This window comes from Cnephaeus nilssonii (genome assembly GCF_951640355.1).
Source record: "Cnephaeus nilssonii genome assembly, chromosome: 18".
In the NCBI taxonomy this organism is placed as follows: Eukaryota; Metazoa; Chordata; class Mammalia; order Chiroptera; family Vespertilionidae; genus Cnephaeus; species Cnephaeus nilssonii.
The window spans coordinates 53,864,980-53,891,272 of NC_137089.1; the positions used below are offsets into that span (position 1 = coordinate 53,864,980).

Here is a 26,293-nt window from a genome sequence, read left to right on the forward strand (position 1 = left end):
TCACATGTTTCCTTCACCATTGTACACCCATCTGGTGGTTCCGATGCCTTGGTGGTCGGAAGCCCAGTAGTAGATGCAGGCATTCACGTGCAGAGCAAACAGCAAGCAGCCCGCCGTCCGAGCGACCCTGTGGAGGACAGCAGAGCAGGACTCGCGCTAGCAGTTCCTTCTTCTGACCATTGCTGCCCAGTCTCCTTGCTCCAAATCTGGGCGTTAACTCCCAAGCGGCAGTGACAGGATGGAGCCAGGGCACGCTCTCTGACAGCGGTGTCTGGACGGGCACTGAGAGAGTAAAACCCCCCTCTCTTTCTGCAGATGCTATGGATCTGCTCCCTGAAAGACGTGCCCCAGGGTCACCTGTCCACCTTGAGTCCCATGAAATAGCCGCGCTGACTTAACCTCGGGAAGGCTCGCCGGCTTCCTGCTATGGTTAACTGTGGCTGGAGGTCTCCATGCACGGGAGCGTCAGTGGAGCAAATAGATGAAACTCAGCTGAGACTGAACTGTCTGCGGGAGACCAAGCCTGTGACCCAGCACCATTATTTCTATCTGTTCTGATGGAAGCCGGGAATTTGGCCTATTTTTTTAGTCATATTTGAGAAAAAGTTATCAGACTCTGGTGTGAATTACACCCTCACTTTTAGGCAGTATGATTTCCATACTCTCATCTCACTTCAAAATATATTCAAGTCTGTTTTAGAACATAACCTTACACATTATGTGGCCCAAATCCGAGATGATCCCTCCTCTTTGCAGGAGGTCACATTCCTCCATCTGAAATGTACCCCTGCCTTCTCTTCCAGCCAACAAACACTGAGCTCACCTTACCTGTAGATATACACCCTGTCCATGGTTGACTCCATCTTACCTGTAGATATACACCCTGTCCATGATTGACTCCATCTTACCTGTAGATATACGCCCTGTCCGTGATTGATTCCATCTTACCTGTAGATATACACCCTGTCCATGATTGAGTCCATCTTACCTGTAGATATACACCCTGTCTATTGTTGACTCCATCTTACCTGTAGATATACGCTTTGTCCATGATCGATTCCAGGCGATGATTAAATTCAAAGAATGACCTGTACTATATATAAAACAAGCAGAAGAAATCCCAAAGCGTATTAGTCTTAAAGACATCCATTTAAATAAAACTATATGACACATTTTTTTTTTTGTCGTTCAAAATAATCCCATCTACATGTCTTTAAAACAAACAAACTAGTGTCTGTTGAGTGGATTTTCCTCTAGGGTCACTTAGCATAGTGCCTAACCAACTTCCACAGCTCCTGGCTTATTGGACTTCCACCCTCTAGTTAGTCTCATTCCTAATGCTAATGAAAATCAAGCTTAAAAGCATTTTTCCTGTTTCTTTATAAAGCATAGAGTAGAACTCTATTTTACAAGAATTAAAATCACACTTCCCCAGAACATCCGTGAAAGAGGAAGATGATAACACATTGAAGTCATAAGTAGAGGCTGATCCTGAGGCTCAGGGTTAGCACTACTCCTAAGCAAGTTCCATTAAATGTGTTTAATTTCAACAAAATTTCAAGTCCAGTAGAATCAGTTAGCAATTCATGACATTGCTTAAAGAGACAGTGAGTTTGCACAGGTTGAATCCAAACAGAGTGGTTATTTCCCTTGGGGTTCTTTCCTGCTTACATCTACTTCTACCTCAACTCACCTGCCCTACACACTCGCCTCGCCCACCTCCTCCTTTACTACCCGAGGCAGAGGAATGCAGGAGTAAGACTTCGCCTCTGCCCTTTGCTAACTGTGTGACCTTAGAAAATTCACTTAACATTTATGTGCCTCAGTTTCCTCATCTGTAAAATGGGGACAATAAAAGAACATGTCTCTTGAAGGGGTTGGGTGCATTCCCAGTTAATGTATTTAATTATTTACTGTGCTGAGAATCACAGGATCCTATAGCTAGGAGGGACTATTAGGGATTATTTTGTTCCAAGATTATTTAGTTCAGAATTTCATCCAATGTATATCTGACTATAGTAGAACATTTGGAATTAAAAAACAGACATAATAGTAATGACTCTTTAACTAGAAATATACACAAATGGTTTGTTTTCCCAGAATTGCTGAGTAGGAAAAATCCCTCAAACATTCAGATTAAGGTAATTCCAATTGGTGGTAAATTGTTTATGGTGCTCTTAACAGAAGTTTGCACCAAGACATGGTTTAAATGTTAGCTTAAGTGATCACTGAAGTGAAAATTTATATTCTTAGTGTTTCTCAACTGGAGACAAACAATATTTTCCCAGAGAACTGTGCATCAAAATGACTCACTTATATGTGAAATGACTGGACCATGGGGCTACAGAAAAAAGACCAATGCTGATGTTCAGAATGTCCTATATTAAAAAAGCTTTTGTACACAGGTGGATTTTGGATCCCTTAGGGACACAGGGATGGGTGGGAAGCGCTGGCATTTTACACACTTTTATTGCACTGCCAGCCAAACTCCCACACACATGCCTGAGTGTCTGAAAGTTGGTCATCTCTGAACAGCAGCCTCCTGATACTCTCACCTGAGAAGAGAAAGGGATGGCCTGCCCCCGGTGCTGGGTGTGAGGCGTCTGCCCCCCTAGGCCGCAGTCCTGGTCAGGCCTTCGCCATCTAGCGCTGTCCCCGCTGTCCCCAGGGCCTGAGGCTGTTTCCCTCTCCACTGGAGAGACTGGGGGCCTGGAGGGTGGAGTCTGGTCAGGAAGCCTGAGAGGAACCCAGGTCCCTGCTTAGCACAGCACTGGGGACAGACTGTTTCACCCCGCTAGCTCTCATTTTCCTCGCTGCTACAATGAAGCCAACTGGAAGAACCAGCGAGGTAAAGAATATCCAGGTTAACGAAGCACAAACCCCCCACCCCACCCCTGCCCCATGTCCGCCACGGCTGCTGTGCGCTGGCGCCAGCATCTGCGCGAAGCCCACCGAGATTTACACAACCTCTGGCTTTCCTCTTAGGAGGCTGTCTTTGGAAGTAGCTCCTCTTGCTACAGCTAATGATTTACACGAAATTCCAGACCCAGACTCTCCCCATATTTGTGTTAGTTACCCCATGAAGCTATGAGTTATAAAATATTTATATCTTAGAATCTGTGGAACAGGTAATGCAAACAGTAGCAAGTACATCCCTTCACCAGTCTTGCCTCAGTCTATACCCTTTCCCCCCTGCCTTCCATCCCCACCTGCTAATATTTTCACTAGATTTTTTTTGCAGCCTTCCACTGTTTACATGTACTCAGAAAAATGGAATATTTTCACTTTCTGCTATACAAAAGTTAGTATTGTTCTATACACTGTTCTGTAACGAGCTTGTTTTTCACTCAGCAATTTATCTTGGCGGTCTTTTCATACCAGTTCATGGAAAACTTCCTCTTTATTTATTTATTCTTGCATCACCAAGTGTGTTCTATTATATAGATGTACCACAATTTATTTAACTAATTCCCTGTTAATGGACATTTGAGCTGTACCCATGTTATGTAAATAATTTTGTTATGGAAAAGTATGCCTGCATTTTCTGGGATTGTAGAATCTTGGGTGAGTACAGGAACTGGGAGGCTGTCTGATTGGACTCTCTCCTTTCACAGCCAGTACTCCAGGCATTCAGCAACTGTCTGAGCAAAATGGACGAATGGAAAAGAATAAAACATGAGACTCATTTGTAGCTATAGTTGTGTGTAGAAGACCAAAGCATTCCTGTTCCGGTGATAAAACACCTGCTGTGAGATACAGAATGAAAACAGCCAAGTCACCTCCCAGCAGTGGATGCAATGATGTGTTTCCTTCCTGAGTTTTTAAAATTCATAGCAATGATGAGGACAGAAAAACGGACAGTTTGGGTGAAGGAAGAACATTGTACTTTTGGGATGTTTTAAATCACTTCAAGATTACCATAATTAAAACAAGATAATTACAAGTAAGAATCCTATCTAATAAAAGAGTAATATGCAAATTAACCATCACTCCACTACACCCAAAGCCATGCCCACCAGCCAATCAGGAGCAAGTATGCAAATTAACCCAAACAAGATGGCTGTGGCCATGGAGCGAGCAGGAGGCTTGGGTTTCCTCGGCAATGGAGGAAGCCAAACTTTCCGCACACCCTGGCTGGCCCAGGTCTCCATTCAAGGCTACAAAGTTTCAATTATAGAAGATAAATAAATCCCAACAAAAATGGCTGCGGCCATGGAGCGAGCAGGAGGCTTGGCTCTGCTCAAGGCTACAAAGTTTCAATTATAGAAGATAAATAAATCCCAGATACCAGGGCCTCCGCTTGGGTTGCCGGGGTGTGTGGCCAGCCTGCAAACCACCACAGGCCCCTTGCCCAGGCCACCCCACACCCCAAGGGAACCCTCACCCTGATCCAGAATACCCTTCAGGGCAAACCAGCTGGCCCCCACCCATGCACCAGGCCTCTATCCTATCTAATAGAAGAGTAATATGCAAATTGACCATCACTCCAACACACAAGATGGCTGCCCCCATGTGGACACAAGATGGCCACCACAAGATGGCCAGCAGGGGAGGGCAGTTGGGAGGGACCAGGTCTGCAAGGGAGGGAAGTTGTAGGTGATCAGGCCAGCAGGGAGGGCAGTTAGGGGTGACCAGGCCGGCAGAGGAGGGAAGTTGGGGGCGACTGGGCCTTCAGGGGAGGGAAGTTAGGGGCAAACAGGTTGGCAGGGGAGCAGTTAGGCATCAATCAGGCTGGCAGGGGAGTGGTTTGGGGGTGGTCAGGCTGGCAGGCAGAAGTGGTTAGGGGCAATCAGGAAGGCAGGCAGGTGAGCAGTTGGGAGCCAGCATTCCTGGATGTGAGAGGGATGTCCAACTGCCCATTTAGGCCCGATCCTACTGGGATCCAGCCTAAACGGGCAGTCGGACATCCCTCGAGGGGTCCCAGATTGGAGATGGTGCAGGCTGGGCTGAAGGACACACCCTGCCCCCCTCCGTACACAAATTTTGTGCACCGGGCCTCTAGTATCAATAGAGTTATCTCACCTTCAATATCCTGTTTGTTCTAAATATTGGATTAAAGCCAAAGAAGAGGCAGAACACATCCAATGGCATCACTGCGGCGACATCCAGCTGTTGGGAGAACACGTGTGTGGTTATGTCGAGTCCGCGTGCTTTTTGGACGTGGATTATACCCACGTATGTAGAAGCTGACAGCTACCGTCACCGTTCTGTGTTGCTTAAAACAAAACTGCCTGCAGGTAAACACGTGGTGCCATTGGAAGCAACAGCCCATGGAGACAAGGCGGCCAGGCCCGTGCCCTCTGAGCCCTGGGGGGGGGCGGGTGGGGGAGAAGGGGCCTGCCCTCTGAGCCTCCCTGGGGGCCTCGGCCTCTGAGCTCGCAGGACCCCGTTGCACCTGCGCAGGTATTGCAGAGGTGGCGTGGTTACTGATGCGGGACTACACTTGAATGGTTTTAAACACGGGGCTCCCGGGCTGGAAGATTTTAGTTGAAACCCCTGCACACTCCCTGCAGTGATGTTTCTGCTCCGCCAGTTCTGGGCGCTCACACTGACGACGGTGCGGGCTCAGGTGGCCGCCTCCAGGCTTCCTACCTGTCCACCTGGGGTCACAGGCGAACAGTGAACGCCCGCCCTGATGTGTGCACTGAGGCTGTTGGCGGGGGAGGAGGAATCGTGTGGTTTCCAGCCAACGGCGTTGCGGCGGGGGATAGCATTGCAGTGCGGTTCCACCGGACACGCGTACTTTGGGTCTGTCTTGTGTTTCTGTACCCTGGCCTCCCACCCCTGGTAATTCTGAATGACAGCATCATTCTTGAGGGCCTGCCCGATCACACTTCTTTACGTAAGAGAATTATTCGCTTTCATTATTTTTTAGGTGACACTGAAAAGGGGTTACATTAAAACATTTATTTATTTAAGACAATTAAGGGCAGTGAAAAGCGTCCTGTGGGGCCACATTATGGAAGGGGCGGCGCTGAGCTGGGCCAGCGTTTCCCGGCGGCTGTGCTCCCCAAGAGCAGAGGCACTTCCGGTTTGCGTGGACCCCCCCCCCCCCCCCCCCCCCCCGCACCGGCTATTAGAAACCCATCGCTGACTAACAGTACTGGTTTGTAAACTGCACCATCTCATCAAACCCCTGGGCTTTATCCTGCGGATGCTGAGCCTCAGGACAAGCCGAGGGTGAAAGGAAGAGCTACTAACAACATCTCGCGGGTGAGAAAGGCAGGCCCTGCCCCCGCCGCGGTGCCTTCTGGTTCCGATCATATTAATCTTTAAAAAACATGCTTTCATTGATGTCAGAGAGGAAGGGAGAGGGAGAGAGATAGAAACAGCAATGATGAGAGAGAAACATTGATCACTTGCCCCCTGCGTGCCCCCCACTGTGGATGGAGCCCACAACCCAGGCATGTGACCTGACCAGGAATCAAACTGTGACCTCTTGGTTCATAGGTTGACGCTCAGCCACTGAGCACACTGGCCGGCCATATCATCTTATTTTTAACCTGTAAAAAAACGATCTGTCCAAATGAAGCTTTTACTCACTATCCACCTGCCCCCCTGACTTCTCTCAGCGGCCGGGCCCTCATTCTGGTCGATGTTGACACGTGTGGGGAGTCGTGTGATGACTCACTTCTCGGTGATGGGAACTGAGTGGTGCTGACCAGCGCTGTGCGCAGTGCATGGCACCGGTAAAGCCTGGGGACACAGGCTGCGAGGCACATCTGTGCTCAGAAGTTGTCAGGCCGCGAGTGCAGCTGCCAAGCACAAAGGTGCCTCTACCTTCGTGCACAGTGCCGCAGGGAGGGCGCAGGGCAGGCGAAAGCAGGAGGGACCACAACGAAATACTAGTAAACGCAACCATTTATCTTTATCAACCCAATTAAATACAGGAGTAAGTCTCCCCTCATCACATTCGAGAGAGTGATGAAGTTTGGAGTGAGCTGGGGCACTTAGAAAGGAGACGGTCCTCGCAGCAGATGCACCCAGTCGAGCAGCTTTTGAACAAGTGCATCTCAGCAGGTGCCTTGTTCACAAAGAAAAGGAGCTGGAAAGGCATTCTAATCACCATACATCAGCAAGTGGGACAATTTGGCACCTAAACCAAGATTTGGGTTTTTAAAGAAAATTTGAGGCCACTCAAGTATTGTCCTTGAAATGGGAGGTTGGAGTTCACTCCTCCAGATTGGGTGACGTTGGGTGACCCCCAAATCCCTGCCTGTGTCTCAGAGTTAGGGGGAACGGACGGAAAGTAACAAGCTCTTGGCTGTAAATGATTGCGGGTGAAAAACAAGGTTATGCTGCCATTGGAGGAAAGGCAGAGGCCATGCCGTGTCGCTTAACTATTCGCTTCTCTTGTGTTTCTCATTCTTATACAGAACGAGAAAGGGGAGGGGAAGTAACTGTGTAGGCGCTTACGTCATCAGGCACGTGAATGAGGCTAGCGTTCCGTGCGGGCAGGACAAGGCTCAGCCACACTCCTTACTGACGTCGAACTCAGAGAGTCCGTGTGGCCCAGCCTTCTGTTCTGCGGTAAAGACCCCCACATGGAGAGACACATCTGCAGCTCGAGGAAGCATGCGTGCACCGCTGGGCGCCACCTCGGTCACCTCTTGTAGAGGGCCGCCTGGGAAGGCACATGGGCATTCTTTAAATTGTTGTCAGCTGAGCCCGAGGCGACTGGCAGAGCCGCGTCTTGGTTACACCCCCCTCCCCCCGCAAGAAGGCGGCGGGGGGGAGGGTGTTATTCAGTTCTGACTTCTTACCTTTGTCCAGGTGTCGGCAGGGGCGGGTCTAGATATGTAAATCCAGTAATGCTAGGGCCTACTTAAGAATGCAAATAAGCTCCTCTGATCCTAAGTTTTGGTGTTGCTTCCTGGTATTGGGGGATAAATAAATGTGCTGCGTGGCTCAGGGCTGTCACTGCCTCTCCATCAGAGAGGATGGCGTCCCACCTGGCTCCCAGCTTGCTTCTATTTCTGCGTCTTGTCTCTTTCTTTCTTTTATTTCTTAATCCCCAGCTCCTCCACTCAGCAACTGGACCCGTTCCTTTTCCGTGCTGGACGCGGAAAAGAGAGAAACACCTCTACAGCCTCTAACAAACCTCACCTGTGCAAACTGTGCCCAAGGCTACAGTTGTGAAAGAAAGCAGGTTTTCAGGGAGAAATGTATGGTGGGACTTAAAAGTAAAATGGCAATGGGTTGCTTGAATAATTTTGCGTTTGTAAGTCACCTACCTGAAATTTTGTAGAACTCCTGTAGTGCCTCGCTAGCTCATGGGGATCCATCTGAAATATATTTATATTTTAACCGTTTTAATAAACTACTTTCTCACTTAAAAAATACTGTTTCTTCAGTTTTTAACACAATGTCTAACACATAGTAGGTGCTCTCAATAAATGTGTGGTAAGTGATAAAGGAGTAGGATAGCGTTTGCTAACATTCAGACCTAAAAGAACTAATGCTAACGTTGAACTTGGATCCTTACATTTATGCAGGAAGGACTTGTCTATGTGCTATTAATTAGCGGACAAAGCATGGTGACGTGTACACATGGAAGTGGCCTCTTCTACCATTGACCACTGGGCTGTCCAAGTTCAGGGCTCTGCAGGATGTTTGAGTCACTCTCCATTCCCTGCCCTCCCCCTTTTGGCTAGAATTCTGCCCATGTACACATACTAAATGTTACAGAAATATACCCGAAAATATATCAGACATGCTTGTTTAATGATTTTTACTGTGTAAAACGGCTCACTGAGCCACACGTTGGCATCCACAGAAGGCTAGCTGAACCCCAGGCCAAGCTTAGGACCAACCCGTGAGCACCTTCGAAGCTTAAGTGGGGCCGACGGATTCATCACAAGTGCTAAGAAATGAAGGCGAATTACCCCTCCCAATGCTGGCAGAATGGATTTAGCACATTTGTGCCTTTGCTTTCAGAGTTGTCTAAGCTCCTAAGATTGAAAAATGTAAATGAAACTGCAACTTGGTAGATTGAATGGAAATGCCAGAAGTGATTCTAAATCGCTTTCCTCTGGAGCCCTAAGTGATGTGGCTTTGTTAGTTTTATGAGGATCAGCTTACCGGTTACCACAGGCACTTAGTTTTAAAATGGTGCCCTGCGTAATTCTCTCTCTTCTCAGGCACATTTCCTCAGGGGAGGCTTACTTTGGGAAGGTATGCTAATGCGTCTAAACTCTTTGAATGTGCCAGGAATTATTATATTTACTTATTTACCTCTTCTCGTAAACAATCGTAAAAATGCCGTAATTTCACACGGAACAGAGAGATGTGTTTCAAAAATAAGAACGTCCTCTGCAACAACTTCATTGCGGATGAAACGGTTACTCAAGGAAAGAACGTCCTCGGAACAAGGTTGCCACCCATTGACCCCTCCACCATTTTCTGCGCAGACTCTGCGATCCTGGGAGAGAGGGGCTGAACACTGGCCTACTCCCAAACCCTCTCCTCAGGAAAGAGCGAGAGCGACATGCACAGCCAGGAGACAAGAGGGAGGAGCAAGTGCGGATGTCATTTCTCTGATCGGTCAGCAACTTCACGTGCGTCTTCCAGACACCAGGCCCGGCCCAGGTGCCCACGCTGTCTTCTCTGACCCTCACAGGGGTTTGTGAGTGGGGTCCTATTATTCCCATTCTATGGATGAAAATGATGGTGTTCAATGAAAGGCTGCATTTATTTTCTTCAAGTGATGTTGTTCGTAAGTTTCAGAGATGCAGCTTGACCCTGATGTTTGTTTCTACTTCATCCCAATTAGCTGAGTTGTTATTTAACAAAGAAGTAAGGGAAGTCTGAGTAAGGCCCGCAGTGCACCGAGCAGGGAGTGGTTACTTTGCTCCCTGGCGGGTCAGTTTATAAACAGTGACTCAGAGGCGGTCTCTCCCGGCAGGCCTGGCCGACACTGTCACCGGAAGGCACTGAGTGTGTCCCTGGTCTTTGCAAAGTACTGCAGGCATGAGAGCTCCTAGCCAACCATCCCACTGTTACTTCCGCTCCACCACTGCTGTCCATAAAGGAAAGGCGGGACCAGCTGTTTGCTGGTCCCTCATTAGCCTGCTGGTCCCTCATTAGCATGCTGCTCTCTCATTAGCCTGCTGGTCCCTCATTAGCCTGCTGGTCCCTCATTAGCATGCTGCTGTCTGTTAGGGCAGCCCACTGTGGAAACTACTCCACAGGATGGAAAACCTGTGGCCTTCCCCCCCCCCCCCCCACACACACACACTTACCCCCCAGCTCCCTCTGCTGGGACCTTCAGCATCTCAAGCTGCTGTTTGCTACTTTTCTGTTTCCCCTCAAGGCCCCGGGGAATTAATATTTCCATCCTCCAGCCCTGGGATGCTTGGCAATAGAGGGTGTTTGATAAACGCTTGCTGCATGCATGCATGAATGAATGAGTGAATGAATGAGTGGATGAGTGAATGATCTGCCTGTCCACCAAAGGTAGTGAGACTCTCAGGTCGGGTGCTCAACTGGCAACTCGCGTATCTTCTTTCCAAAGTGTAATCAAGTCTCGAAGGCGAAAATGACCTACCCTAAATTAAAGAAACCATTACATGTCTTTTGAACAAACAAGGCAATTCATCTCTGTTCTACATTTCTAGCTGGTGATAATGCATTTTAAATAGAGCCTATTGAGTGTGTTTTCATTGGTTATTTTTCCTGGTTTCAACAGTCCATTGTGTGCAAAGGCCTCCTAGAAAATGGAAAATAAAAGTCTCCCCTTACTGGTTCTGTCATTTTCATTTGTCAAACATTGATTTTCTCCCCCTTGTGCATCTAATGGAGGTTGAAATGAGCTCCGTGTGTGCTGTTTACTTCCCATTTGTCCACCAGCATCCTCGTTCATCACGCGGCCGCTCAGCCTGGGCAGGCGCGGGAGAGCGCTGAGGCCTGACTTCCACAGGAGTGGTGCTGTGAATACATTTTTGCTACAGCGTCAGCTCTGGCCTTTAGAATTCCTTTCTCGGAGAGATTTCAAGTACAGGAAGCACTCTATAGCAAATAACATTTAAAAAGTCACCAAAATTAGTCCTTCCAGCTTTCTGCTAATTTAAGATCTCCTGGAGACTCTAAAGAGAATATTGAGGCAATTAAGAAACCTACCTCTCTTCTCCCCCAAATACAGAAGAACGCAGTGCCACTCCCGGTCATTCTGCTCGCCCTACTGTGACGTTGGCGGGTCTGCTCTGGGCCACCCGGTGGGCGGGAGGCAAGGATGGCACATGGCGTTGGTTGGAAAGGAAGCTGGGGGGGCCGAGGGGCAGAGGCTGTTCATTGGGTCTGTGCTCAGGGGAACGTCCTTCTGTCTGCCTTAGCTGACGGGCCGTGCAGTCCCGCAGCGGGGAATGAGTCCCAGAGACCATTGCCTTAAGAGCAGGCAGCTGGTTTCTGAGTAGGCGCTGCAGTTCTGGGGAGAAAGCTGCAAAGTGAAGCGTGAACAGAAGACAGGCCCGTGGTGTATTAATTAAAAGCTGCACCACCGAGGCTTGATCCTGCTTGTGCTTGGCACGGCCTGCAGGCGTGGCTCCCTCCTTGGGGTCTGGCTCTTGTGCAGACCTTGGTGTTCATGGTTCTCTCCCAACAGCACCGCCCAATGGCGGATCTCACATGGGAGGCCTCGCTCTGTGCTATCTGCCAGGCAGCCCGCCACCAGTGGTTTTGGGCTCCGGAAGGATGGTGGTGTGGCTGAGAAACCAGGATTTTCCACGTAATTTCATCTTCATTAATTAGGATTTACATTTGAATGGACACATGGCTCGTGGCCTGTGCACTGGACAGCGTGGGAGTCTACTCTGACCCGAGGGCCAGGGCCCCGCCTTCCCTTTGCAGCCAGGTTGTCCCCAGGCGGCCCCAAGCACCTGGACCTGACCCGTGTGCGGCTGCAGGCAGACTGCTGGGTGCGGGCCCCGTGATGTGCAGCCGCGGGGTCTCCACAAAGCTCACAGCTGCGGGCTCCGGGGGGCGAGCAGCGCGGATGAAGTACCTGCCTGATTTTATTTTATTTTATTATTTTATTTTTTTCTGCCTGATTTTAAAGTGCTGAGGTGAATGGCAGGCTGTAACGGGACAGAAGTCGGCTGCCTAACTCGCACTCGGAGGCTCCAGCACCAGAGTATTAGTCACGCCCCTGTGCGCCGTGCGGGATGCTTATTAAGTTATCCAGGTAAGCCGTGTCCGGTTTTGACCTTTCAGAACCACGTCATCTTTGGACCCTCGCGTCCTACCCAATGCCGCGCAGGGTGAGTCCTGCCGGATGCCCGCCTGGGTCTGAGGCCTGAGCGAGTGCCCTCCCCCTGAAGCCTCAGGGTCCCCGGGTCCGTAGAGCCGATAACCAGGCCGTCTCCTCGGCGCGGCCCTTCCCAGCGCACCCCCCCCCCCCCACGGTGAAGGAGCTACCCTCCTCTCCTTTCCAAGACCAGCGCCCCGAGGCGCGGGAGCTGCGGGTGGGGGTGGGGGGGAGCTGCTGCGGTTCTGGTGTCCTCACTGCTCTGCCGGGTCGGACCAGCGGGGCTGGAGGGCAATGGGCTCCCAAGAGGCTGTGACTCTCCAGCTGCTCGGAGCTGACACCCCACCCGCGTCGCCTCCGCCCGCCCACTTACTATGACGTCACCTCCGCCCGCCCACTTACTATGACGTCACACCCACTCGCCCACTTACTGTGACGTCACACCCACCCGCCCACTTACTGTGACGTCACACCCACCCGCCCACTTACTATGACGTCACACCACCCGCCCACTTACTATGACGTCACACCACCCGCCCACTTACTGTGACGTCACACCCACCCGCCCACTTACTATGACGTCACACCCAGCCGCCCACTTACTATGACGTCGCCTCCTTGGGTGGCCGGCAGCCGGGGCTGCACAAGCAGCGCGTCACACAGGTAGATGACGTCACACACGCCGTCCGCCGCCAGCCAGTAGCGCGCGCTGCCCGGGGTCTGGCACGGGAAGGCCAGGCGCGCGGGGAGCAGCCAGCAGTTCCAGCCGCAGGCGGCGGCCACCAGCAGCAGCCACAGCAGGGAGCGCGGGTCTGGGGGAGCAGCCCCGTGACCGAGCGCCGCCCGCCAGCAGAGCTGGGGGGTCGGGGGTCGGGGGTGGGGGGGGTCACGTGCTCCAGCAGCACAGCGCTCCCCCCAGCTGCCGGCTTTCCCGGGGGCCAGGGACCTTATCGGCTCTTCCCACGTTGGAAGGAGCGTGGAGAAGGGGACCCCGAGTCGTGCCCACAGGACGGTGCCCTATGAGTCAGGAAAGGGGCGCCCCCCCCTCCTCCCAGGGCATGTGGGGGGACTTGCTCGCGGCCCCAGCTCCCCGGGCGGAGCCATCAAGCAGAGGACGCCTGAGCAGGACGTCAGGCAGGGGAGTCCGCGGAGCCTTTCAGGTGGGCAGGGAGCAGAACCACCTGACTGGGCCCGGGCCTCCCTGGGACGGCCCGCCCGCCAGGAGCCAGGAGACGTACCTGAGCCGGAGTCCATGCAGCCGGGGAGCCGGCCTCGCTCTGGCCGCCCCTCCGGAGGCCTGGCCTGCGGGGCGGACCGCGCAGCTGCGGGCTGGGCTTTGAGGGAAAAGAGGAAAGTGTTGTTAGGAGGCTACGTTAGCTTCGTGAGCAGAGAGCTTGGCTTGGTTGAAGTCAGAACATTCCAGAATCTCCCCCTCCTAATACAGGCAGAGGAGGCTTTTTGTGACATTTAAAATGGCGACATTCATGAAAATATCCAGGTCCTGAAATCACTGGAAGTTAGAAGTAACAGCAGGTTGAAAGCCCCTGAGCGGATTGCCCGAGGGTCACAGATAGGGTACTCTCAGATACCTTGGAGCGTAAATAGTCAGGGCTTGTGTCCTTCAGGTTATGGACAAGTGAAGTTCAAAATGTCCCTCTCGGCACATGGACCAAACTCCAGTGACAGCTGCATGCTAGCCTCTTCCCTTTAAGAAACGAAATACGATGCAGCCTTCCAGTCCAGAACCGCGGGGGACCTCGCTCCGTGCTGTGGTCAACCATCTGACTGACTGACCTGCCAACCACTCCCCCTGGTCCGTCTGCAGCGCAGACCCTGCACAGAGGCGTGGGCGTGGCCTCTATGGCCGTGGGCGTGGCGCAGGTGGGCGTGGCGTCTGTGGGCGGGGCGTGCGTGTGGGCGTGGCGCCCTCCTTTATTGCTTCCCTGAGTTTCCTAAGCACATTTGAGATCCTTAGGGAGGCTGACTGGTCCCTGCCACCCGGGATCACGGGATCAGTTGGTCGGTGACCCCGCTCTGTGTGCTCATAGTGGCTCGTGTCCGCCATGACCTCCTCCCAGCGCTTGGAGGACCAGGGCTTACCGGTTGAGGAGCTGACCTCGGAGGTCAGGCCTCCCTCTGCCAGCTGCCTCCCGCAGAGGGCGGTCCTGAGCCGCAGCCTTCTCACCAGGCCTCGCAGCTGGGCCGCGGCGAGCTCTCTTACAGGAGGGGCTCCAGGTGGTTTGCTTTTTTGACTAAATGAGGGGAAAACAGCGACAGAGAAGGGCTCATGAGATCAGCTCAGGGACGGTGGCGTCTCTCCCCCACCCTGCAGCCCAATCTGCAGCTGACCAGAAGGCCTAGAAAACCCAAGCATTAAGCTTGATGGAGACAGGGCAGGTGTGAGCAGATGCCCGGCGGGAAAGGAGAAACAGCAGGTGCCATTCCTGGCCACTCTGCACCTGCGGGCCGCCAGGCCGCCTGGATCGTGTGGCTGGAAGAAGGAGCTTCGGCTGGCCTGCGGGCTCGGTTCGAGGGCGGCGTGGGGAACGGGTCCTGCGTAGACCTGGCCGATGCACATGGTGGGGCTCACAAGGGGAATCCAGCCGTGTCCACGGCTCAGCCCACTGGAAGCTAGAGGGTTATAAACAGGCAGCCTCCTCCAACCGCAGTTTCTCCAGCTGCCGACGGAGCAGGCAGTCAGAGGTTTGGGCGCCAGGGCGATCTTACTTGAGAGCTGCTGCCTTCTGGCTCTGAAGAGGAAAGGGCCCCCATAAACTCTGCTGAGGACCCTGTCCTACAACCACAGGCGCTGCCTCCTGCCAGTAACTGGGATGAGCCTGGAAGTAGATTGTTCTCGTGCCTCCGGTAAGAGCGCAGCCGGCCCTGGCTGACACCTTGGTTCAGTTGTGAGACCTGTGGCAAGAACCCGGCTAACCACCAGCCTCCCGACCTATGGACCTGTGAGCTATGAAATGGGTGCTGTCTTAAGCCACTAAGTTTGTGATAACTTGTCCTTTAATGAACTTCCTTCTAAAAAAAAAATAAAAGCATACAAACAGCTAGTACAGGGTACACGGTGTAAGCGAGTGATTTCCTAAGGATCTGACTTTCCGCACAGGCTTCGTCTCTCTCTCCACCTTCCTTCCGAGGTCTGACCTGGGCCTCCCGGGCCCACACAGCCTCCATCACTCTCACTGCCTCACATCCACACCTGCCCTCTTCATCTGCTTCCAGCTGGAACTCCTGGGGCTCACGTGGAACCGGGAAACTGAGGATTCTATTTAAAGAGAAGCTGTGTGACCCACCCGACCCTCTGGGCCAGGCCCACAAACACAGCCTCTCCGAAACTGCTGCGGGCTCCCAGGCCAGCGGAGTCTCTCTCCCTTCGGCCTATCACAGGATAATTCATTTCTCTCGCAGCTGTCACCAGTCCTGTGCGAGCATCAAGGTTCTTCAACTGTGTCCACTAGGACCTTTCGGATTCTTCTCTAGAACGGCGAAGGCGGAGGTGGTGGGAGGAGACCCAGTATGCCTTAAAGGGGATGGAAATAGGACATTAGGTCCACAAAACCCGAAAAAAACCCTTCTTCCGGATGAGTAAGAAGTGTTGTTATAGATACCGCTCCACAGATTTCTTCTTAACACCTTAGTGTACCTAGACGTTGATTCCCCCGTCAGACAGTTGAGTCTCTATGTATCGGAAACGAAGATGCGTTAGCCAAAGTCCCCGGTGGATGCTCACAGCTTCACGGGAGGCAGGGATGTGAGTAACTAAGTAACAATCAGCCGTAAAGACACGCACACACGGGACTCGGCCTGGGGTGCGTGAGGGCTGCACAGACAGAGCGTCTCAGGCTGAGAAGCTTAGCAGGGCGTCCACGGAGAAATGGAAGGAGGCTTTCCGGGCTGTGAGGACAATGCGCTCCAAGGTGGACAGGACATTTGACGTGACGGGAACGGCGCGCCTGGGGCTGGGTGGCGGGGCGGGGAGTGGCCAGGTTCTGATGGCTGCTCCATCGCCTGCATGGGCCGCAGGCTGAAGGGAGCCACGCAGGTGCAGAGCAGGTGGGCGCTTTGGAGAAGAGGAGCGGGGAGCGTGCAGGAGGTGAGATTAGAGCCGATGAGGGAAAAAGAGAATAAAGAGCGATTTACAGGCAGAAATCAAAGGATCTGAACTTTCTGGATCTTTTGGATGAACCCGAAGAAGGAGTTGAGAAGAACACCAGGTTTCTGTTGTGAGAGACCAGATCCCCGAAGATGAAGTCACGTGACACGGGGATTCAAAAGGAGCTGTTGGCTTGCAGTGGTGACAGTGGATGGAAAAGGCGAGTCTGTCTGTGGGTGGGCCTCGCCTGTGACTCCCACGAGGCCTTCGAAACACAGTTCTGGCGACGTGAGCTGGTGTCAGCGGTGACCGTGGGATGTGTGCAGCCCTGTACGTAGCTGACAGCATCACAGACTGAAGTTCTCAAGGTCAAGCTCGGAGCTTATTCAGCCTCCACAAGACCTCAGGCAGCGAGGTTCTGAATAAATGCTTATTGACTAAATAAACCATATGTCTCCACTTTTGTTTGACCTTATTTGATGTGCCTCAATGCACTGAAAAATTCTATAAAAAGGGAAGTTGAGGGTTGTTGGATCATTAGCCATAAAGCCAGATATTCAAACTGTCAAAAGGTCTAACTGAAGCCCTAAGACCCAGGAATGCTTTTTTTTTGCTGACTTATCTAAAAGCCCTCACTGACCATATAATTGCTCTTAATCATCCAGTTCGCACTGTGCAAACCTGCCTCATGGCCAAAATGCTGAAAATTGAGGTAGAACCATGCAGCTAAATTTCAACTACTGTACCTCGTTCTTTTTGGGGTATCTGAGCATTGGTGTATCAGTCATTATCATCTCTTCCTTTTCTCCAGTTTCTTTTCTAGAGTAATCTTTGCCAATCGTCCACATATACACAGAAGCTAGGAATGTAGTTTTCTTTAGGTAATTTTGTGGTTGAACAAAAAAAGACAATAGAGTTGAAGAAACATATATCCCATGAGATAAATCAAATGAGGGTAAGAGAGGAAACCAGTGGGTATATGCCTCATATGACTATGCTTCATTTGAGCTGTATTTAGCATTTACTCTTCACATTATTAATTATATATTTTAAAATAATTATTCCTCATAATTCCTGATGAAAGATTTAGTAAACGATAAACGTATTTTACCAATTTTGACAAATGTAGAAGGGAAGTCTTATTGAATACTCTTCCTGAGATGGCTGAGGGTGTAGAAGTTTGCTTCTCCGCTGTGGGACTGTGCACCCGAAAGCTGCACCATTTGGTTAACCAGTGACACATCCAATAAAAAGGAAACAAAAGAGACTCGGAATGTAACTGTTTAAGCCTTACTTACAGTCTCTGTGTTAAGAACAAAAGTGCAAATGTAAACGTCTCTAATACAAAAATAAATATTTGTTTATGTACCTATGGAAAAATAAAGAATAGTTAGAATAATACTTATTCCTTTTTTTGATAAGGGCTCAGAGAAAACGCATTTTAAAAAAGTTGGTGGTAAAGCATAGAATTACAGCCGCGTTCCTCATTTCTTTACGTTCATTCAGGGCCACAGGCGGGGGAAAGCCATGGACTTGGCCAGTGTCGGGCAGGGCTGGGGAGCGTGCACTCGGGCGCTGGGTGGCCGGGTGGCTCCTGGGCCCCGGGAGAGACGCCCTGTGGAGGCCATGCCGTGGTCTGTGGGTGAGTGGGACTCAGAATGCCCGGGTTAACAAGTGCACGCGTGAGACATGAATCTTGAAAGTGCTTCCTCGGACGCTCTCTGAGTTTGTCAGGAAAGCGTCCTGCCACCCGCCACACGTCTCCACTGGTGTCAGGCTGTGCGTTAGCCCGACCCACAGGGATGGCGGTTCTCGTGGGGGGAGCAGGCAGCGGTGGCGGGGCGAGCTCACATGGAGGGACGCATTTGAGTGGAAGCATGAAGGTGAAGGGCTGGGATGGTGGAGAGGACACGGAGCCAGGGCGCAGCCGGAGCCCAGGCGTGTCGGCGGCTGCCTGTGGGCGCCACACTGACGCAGGAGCCCACCTCGCCCAGAAGAAAGGCCGGTGCCCCCGGTGCCCCCGGGGGGCGGATCCCGCAGCAGAGGAGGGCATGCGAGCTGTGTTGCGGCAAATAACTGCAGGAGGAAGGAAGACGAGGAGCCCTGGTGAGGAGGCAGCGGGACTGAGAGGAGAGAGCCCGCTAGCACTCGGGGCTCACGCCTCGGCAGGAGGGGCAGGCGGGGCCCTGGCTCCCCCCGACCGAGTCCTACCACCGTCTGTGTTCACCTGGACCTTGGAACCTGACCTCCAGGCCGTCCCTGATGTCCCTGGGGAGCAAGATGAGGCCGCTCTGGAGCAGGTGGGCCCTTAACTAACGACGGTGCCCTGTAGGGAGGCAGGTGAAGACCCGGAGACCTGGAGAGGCCCGGTGGCAACGGAGGCCGAGGCTGGAGGGATGCGCCACAGCCAGGACATGCCCAGGACGCTGGAGGGATGCGTCACAGCCAGGACGTGCCCAGGACGCTGGAGGGATGCGTCACAGCCAGGACGTGCCCAGGACGCTGGAGGGATGTGGCCACAGCCAGGACGTGCCCAGGACGCTGGAGGGATGTGGCCACAGCCAGGACATGCCCAGGACGCTGGCCGCAGCCGCGAGGGCTGGCCAGACCCCCTCAGGCCTCAGGAGGCCCCACCGGGCCGACACTTGCTCTCAGGCTTCCAGCCTCCAGAACCCTGAGAGGACATGTTTCTGTCGTGGTAAGCCGCTCAGGTTGTGGTGTTTTGTATGGCAGCCCCGGACACAACAGAGCGAGCAAAGTGGGTAACTGTGGTAGCCCGTGGGCACCTGTCAGCCACACACACATGCGTCCACCTTCGTGCTTGGTAAATGAGGTGGGAAGGAAAGTCAAGGTGTGTTTCAATGTCCGCGTGGTGCGGTGGGCAGCTGAGATCTGGGAGGGGCGGCGGCAGAGGACGGAGGCCGGGTGCCGGGCTGGGACTGGCCTGTCGGAGGGGACGGCCCACAGTGGGTCAGGCCCGGGAAGAGCCTGCCCGGAACAAGAAAAGACGGGGCGTCACACCTGGGCATCTGTTGACACGGAGGGGGCCGCACAGAGAACCATTAGGCCTGTGAGAGGGGTGCCACCAGCCGGGAAGCGTGGTCTGCGGGAGGAGCTCACGCACGGCGCGGAGGGCCGGCAGCGACCGCAGTGTGGCACGAAGGACTCAGACCCTCTGCAAACCGGCTGCAGAGTGTGCCAGGCCATGGCCTTTCGTCACTTCTCCCCATGGGCTTTAAGTATTTTGTAAAAGTTACATAGAATTAAACTCATGTTTCAATGACTTAGCTCCTTAAAATATTCTAGGTGACCAAAGCCCTTTAACGCCTGCTATTTGTGTCTTGTTGGATGAGAGACAGGAGTCAGGCAGAGACTATTACATTCCACTCCGGGGGCTTGCGGGGAAGAGAGGAGCAGGTCTTTCCCCTTCCATTATGCTTTTACAAAAATTAATGATACATACGGACAGTTGTCCTCAAAAGTTAAATTTGAAGAAAAGTCTGCTTTGAAAAAGTGAATATTTTTGTAGGAGTAATTTCTGGTAAAAAATACTGAAAATCACTACAAAATTCTGATTTTCACCATAGTATGTGCTGGCCTGCCATACGAGCCAGGCCCTGAAGGCAGCTGGTCTGGCAGAGAGAGCCCGGCCCTCACCCCACGGCCTTCTCACACTCACCCGGGAGCTGGGCAGGTGCTGAGCTGCTGCCGTGTTCCCCTGTGCACAGGGCACTGTGCACACAGCAGTGTGTACACAGGTGATGTACACGTGGATGCGACCAGGTACAGGCTCCCCACCTAAATGCCCTGGGTCTGTCCAGAGCACGCGGCGGCCATGCACTCACGCTCCGCAGCGCTCATGCCCCCCAGCAGTCTGCTCCAGGCCCTCCTCCTGTGGATCTGTACGTGCGTTTATCTGTATTGCTCGTGAAGCACATCCTCGTGGCCCATAAATGTAGCGGTGCCTAACTTTAAAAGTTTAACAGCTATTTTAAGACTGAAGTAACAAAAAAGCTATAAAAATATTACAACGTTATAAATTTACATTTGTAAGACCCATGTGTACACATATATGCACACACATTAACATACACATCAGCACACGTAAGAATAGCAGCCCTTCCCAAATCTTAACCCAACAGTAAAGAGAATGAATATGAATACCAGTATAAATACAAAATAGTCACCATCTACTACATTTCATTTCAATAAGCAGCTTAACTTCCTTAATGATTTCCGGCATTTTCTGAGAGCAAAGTCGGCAACAACTGCTTTTGCCATTTTCCACGTAGTGGCGGCCTGCGGGCCAAAGGATATCCTGACAATGGTGCCTGGGGTTCTGAGGGTGTCTGAGCGCCTCCTTCATTCATTCTGACTGCACGCCTCCTTCATTCATTCTGACTGCACGCCTCCTTCATTCATTCTGACTCCACGCCTCCTTCATTCATTCTGACTGCACGCCTCCTTCATTCATTCTGACTGCACGCCTCCTTCATTCATTCTGACTGCACGCCTCATTCATTCATTCTGACTGCACGCTGACTTGGTGCGGAAAGAGGACCTGTGCTACGCTGGCTCTGAAGTCCTTTCGTTAGTTTTCCTCTCTTTCGTCTTACACAGGCCCTCGCATCTGTTCCTGCTTATTGCCTTTTCCTGATAGGCTGCTCTTTTCTTTATCGGAAAAGCCTGTACTCTCTGCAGACACAGGAGGAAGGCCAGGAGAGGCCACAGCAGAGCAGCCACCATGAGCCCGGACGAGAGCTCTGGGATCTGGGCTCCGGCCTCAGAACTGCGAGAATAACTTTCTGCTGTTCAAGCTCCAGCGTGTAGGCGTGGTTCTGGCCGCCTGAGCAGACGATTATGGAGTGCTTGCATGTCTAGCAAAAACCAGGAAAGCTATTTTATGAAGCAGATGAACAATTGGATCAAGATTATAAGCCGAATGCCATAAATCTCTCAAAATGACAGAGAGATGATTAAAAAATCCACAGTACTGGGAAACAGGAAATTGATGGCTGGACAGCAGGACATCTGAGAAGTTCCTTAAAGACAGAGGCACATGCTCACTCCTGTGTCTCACCCACCCACCGAGCTGGGCTCAGGGCAGTGCTGCCTTGTTTCCAATGAAGAGCACCCCCGGGGGATGTTTGCTGCCAAGGGAGAGGTCCCTGGGGGTGTTTGGTCCTTGGAGGGCATGGGTTCAAGGCCATCAGGGCATCGCCAACCCTTTGGGTGGTGACAGGGGAACCACCTCCGGAGTCCTGAGGAATGGTGTCTTCCTTCTCCCCAAACCTGCTGGGAGAGGAGGAGGAGGCAGTCGGAAGGGAGGGAGGCTGCCTCCCAGGTGGAGGCAGAGTCCCAGCAATAGGGCTCCACTCAGACTGAGCTTCCTGCTCCTCCCAGCAGGTTCCTTCCTCTGGAGTCAGCACACACAGAACAGAATGTGCCCGCGCTGGTTTCCACAGGGAGGGGTGAGATGGGGGCTGGAGAGGGGCTCAGCCTTCCCTGTGGGAGCCAGCCCAGGCACATTCCCTCCTGCAGGCCCCCAAGGTTGTGTTGTCCCAAGGGAATGAAAGCAAAGCTGTAGTGACTAACCATTGTTCTGCTTTGTATTATCACCCTGTGTTGATAGTTCTGAACTCTGACCCCTACAGCCCACATCTGTCCCTGACAGGCCAACCCTCCCATCTGACCCACACACACACTCCCCTCCCATCTGACCCCCACACACACTCCCCTCCCATCTGACCCACACACACACACTCCCCTCCCATCTGACCCACACACACACTCCCCTCCCATCTGACCCACACACACACTCCCCTCCCATCTGCCCCACACACACACTCCCCTCCAATCTGACCCCCCCACACACACTCCCCTCCCATCTGACCCACACACACACTCCCCTCCCATCTGACCCACACACACACTCCCCTCCCATCTGACCCACACACACACTCCCCTCCCATCTGACCCACACACACACTCCCCTCCCATCTGACCCACACACACACTCCCCTCCCATCTGACCCACATACACACTCCCCTCCCATCTGACCCACACACACACTCCCCTCCGATCTGACCCACACACACACACTCCCCTCCCATCTGACCCACACACACACTCCCCTCCCATCTGACCCCCACACACACTCCCCTCCCATATGACCCACACACACACTCCCCTCCCATCTGACCCCCACACACACTCCCCTCCCATCTGACCCCCACACACACTCCCCTCCCATCTGACTCACATACACACTCCCCTCCCATCTGACCCACACACACACTCCGCTCCCATCTGACCCACACACACACTCCGCTCCCATCTGACCCACACACACACTCCCCTCCCATCTGACCCCCACACACACTCCCCTCCCATCTGACCCCCCCACACACACTCCCCTCCCATCTGACCCACACACACTCCCCTCCCATCTGACCCCCACACACACTCCGCTCCCATCTGACCCACACACACACTCCCCTCCCATCTGACCCACACACACACTCCCCTCCCATCTGACCCACACACACACTCCCCTCCCATCTGACCCACACACACACTCCCCTCCCATCTGACCCCCACACACACACTCCCCTTCCATCTGACCCACACACACACTCCCCTCCCATCTGACCCACACACACACTCCCCTCCCATCTGACCCACACACACACTCCCCTCCCATCTGACCCACACACACACTCCCCTCCCATCTGACCCCCCCACACACACTCCCCTCCCATCTGACCCACACACACTCCCCTCCCATCTGACCCCCACACACACTCCGCTCCCATCTGACCCACACACACACTCCCCTCCCATCTGACCCACACACAGACTCTCCTCCCATCTGACCCACACACACACTCCCCTCCCATCTGACCCCACACACACTCCCCTCCCGCCACTCTGCACCACTCACCTATTGAGGGTGTGGGGATCCCAAGCACAAAGGTGGTTGTAAGGTAAGAATCACTGAACAGTGGGGCAAGGTCACCACTATGGAAACACTCAGGGGAGAACTGCTCCTGGGAAGTGACCCCTGGGCCGGTGGATGAGGAGAACACCTGGTGGAGGGTGGGGCTGTGTGGGCCTGAGACTGGGTGATGGTGTGCTGCAGGCCCCTGGGTTAGCAGCTTTCCATGGTCCATGGGCTGAGGAGGAGAAGTGGGCAGGGGAGGCAGGTGTGAGGGAGGAGCTAGGACTGGGAGCCAGGGCCTGGAGGGGGAAGGAGAGGCAGAAGGAGAGGCTGAGGATGGGAGGGCGGCTCTGCCAGGGGCCAGTGCAGACTGGTGAGCAGGCTCCCTTTGTGGAGAGAGGCCACTGTGGGAAGAGGGAACCAAGACTGTGTGAGTCGGTGAAGCAAAACCTCGCGAGTGGGGCGCAGGGAGCAGAGTGGGCGCAGGAGAGCCTCGGGCACTGAGCCAGGCCCAGTTCCAGTTCCGAGAGGCCAGGCCTGGAGCCGGCCTGCAGCTGGTGTGCGTGGGACCTGCAGCCCAGGCGGCTAGGCCGCCCACCCAGGACGGGGTGGGGGGGAAGGGGGCAGGGTGCCAGGCGCTCAGCGAGACATCATTCACCAGGGTGCCAGGCTGTGGCTGGGCGCAGGGACACGGCTCCTTCACGGAGACCAGGAGCTTCTTTCTCTGGAAGCCAGAGGCGCCCCACTCTCCAGCGCCCACCTCTACGCTCCCTTCTCTGTGGGCGCCGCACAGGAAAGCAGAGAGCCATGCAGGGCGGCTGGATAAAGGACGGTTAAGGGACTCTGAGTGTCAAGTTCATGTTGCTGGTCTTCCTTCTAACTGTGTAGGCATCGAGGTGACCTGCAGCACCAAAGAGCCAGCCGAGCCGGTTAAAGACGCGATGGGGCCAGCGGACACACGGGTCATGGTTCTTCACCTGTGGGCGCTGCAGGAAGGATGAGCGCCTGTTGGGGCAGATTAACCAGAGCAAGATTCCGCCAGAGCCGCTGCCAACATGCGTCGGGGAGAGGACCCCGCTGTCCTCTGGCTCTGGAATCAGCGCTCCTCAGTGTGGAACGGCCTCTCTGTGGTCCCTGTCCCCCTGGGTCACCACCATTGTCCTCACTGCTGTCCCCCCCTGCCCGGGGCCAGGCCTCGGCACATGCACGCCACAGTGAAAACACCCCCCTGGTCTTTGACCGGAGGGGCAGAGCAGTTCAAGGAAAGGGGGAGAGCTCTTGCAGCAAATGGTGCTGGAGCAGGGGGACATCCAGACAGAAGCAGGAACATCCCAAACCTCACCGTTCTCCAGAAGTTCCCTCCCTCAAGCTGGATCCTGAACATACGTGTAAACAATAAAACCACAAGACTTGAAGAAAAACTATGAGAAAAGAAGAAGAGTTCTTAAGTTTGACACCATAAGAGGAGAAAGTGTAAGTTGCATCTAATCTATATTAGAAACTTCTCTGTGAAAGATCCTATGAGGATGGACAGATAAAGCGGAAAATGTTTGCGAGCTACATACCCAACCAAGGGCATGTAAAAAGGAAAGCGAGCCAGTTATGAAGTGAGCAAGACAAGGATGCGGCTACTGCAGATGAGCTCCTGCTGGCGAGTGGGGAACGCGGAGCAGAACCCCAGGGAGAGGCCACTCCATACCCGCCAGAGGGGCCTAAATGCAAAACTGACAACACCAAGTGCTGGCGAGGACGCAGACACCGATCCTTGACGCGTTGCTGGCCGGAGTATAACTAGGGCAGTCGCTCTGAAAAACAGTTTGGCAGTTTCTTATAAAACTAAACATGTAAGGATCACATGATCCAATAATTGTACTCTTGGAATTTATCCCAGAGAAATAAAAATTTGTGTTCGCACAAGACCTGAACACGTATGCTGATAGCAGCTGTTTATAACCCCAAACTGGCAACCACTTGGACGAATGAATGTTGGCCCTCGGTGCAGCCGTGTAGGGATACTGCTCGGGGGAAGGACAGAACCACGCGCACCCTGCATGGATGGCCAGGCGACGGTGCCGCTTGAAAGCCAGCCTCCAAAGGTCAAATACTAGCTCCATTTACGTGACGTTCTTGACATGACAAACTGTCCCGATGGAGAACACATTAGTGACTATTGGGGGCAGGGTGGGCGAGGGTGCGTGAGGGTGCGGGGCAGGGGGAGATGCGTGTGGCTAGAAAAGGGCGACAGGAAGATCCTCGATGGGACGCTGTGTATGTTGGCCTCACAAGGTGATAAGATTCCGTAAAGCAATCCATACACCCACTCACACAAACAAGTGCACGTCAACGTTAACAACCGGCAGGGACCTTGGTTTAGGTCTGGAAGCTGGTCCCATGGGGTGAAGGGTGTGTGGAGCTTCCTATATGGTGTCTTACTGTGTGTACGCCTGTGATGACCCTGAATTAGAAGTTAATGAGAGAAAGCGCCATCATTAACCTGAGGGCAGGCTGCCTGGTTAGTTCCATGCAGTCTCCTTGGATGGAAGCTTGGATGTAACTCGCTGCTCAGGGTGGCCTCGCCCCTGCAGCGTGTACATGGGCGTGGGCGTGGGCGTGGGCGTGGGCGTGGGCCAGCCCCAGCGCCCGTGTCCGCAGGCTTGCAGGTGGCCTGTGAGCAGCACTGCTCAGCTGAAACCTGAAAACGTGGCTTACTCACCTCCCTCCTCCCGCGGGAGCGCCCGCAGGCCTCCCTTCCTGAAAGCTAGCTGTCGAGCGCAATCAGCACGGATGTGCCGCCGCACACCACAGTGCCCAAGCAGCTTTGTGTGTGCCAGGCGAGCCAGCACCTCTCCGAGGGCGGCGTGCTCACCGGGGGACACACTTCCATTTCCGGAGGCAGACGGGGGAGCCCATCGGGGGCACCGCAGGGCGCGGGGGCACAGCTTTCCGGGCTTCGGCGGGCAGGCCTCCCGCCAACAGCCGGCACGTGCTGTGGCCAGAATGTGACAT

The 26,293-nt window shown here is 53.4% G+C and overlaps 1 protein-coding gene across 1 annotated transcript; it reads right to left on the bottom strand.

Annotated features, from left to right (window-relative positions):
- On the bottom strand, positions 1–26,293 carry CNGB3 (cyclic nucleotide gated channel subunit beta 3; the record flags this gene model as incomplete). The annotated part of the gene is made up of 7 exons (XM_079796615.1): positions 1–127; positions 1,029–1,093; positions 5,023–5,109; positions 8,235–8,285; positions 12,845–13,096; positions 14,250–14,493; positions 26,154–26,293. The coding sequence occupies 7 exons, from the start codon at positions 26,291–26,293 to the stop codon at positions 1–3; spliced, it is 966 nt and encodes a 321-aa protein (XP_079652741.1).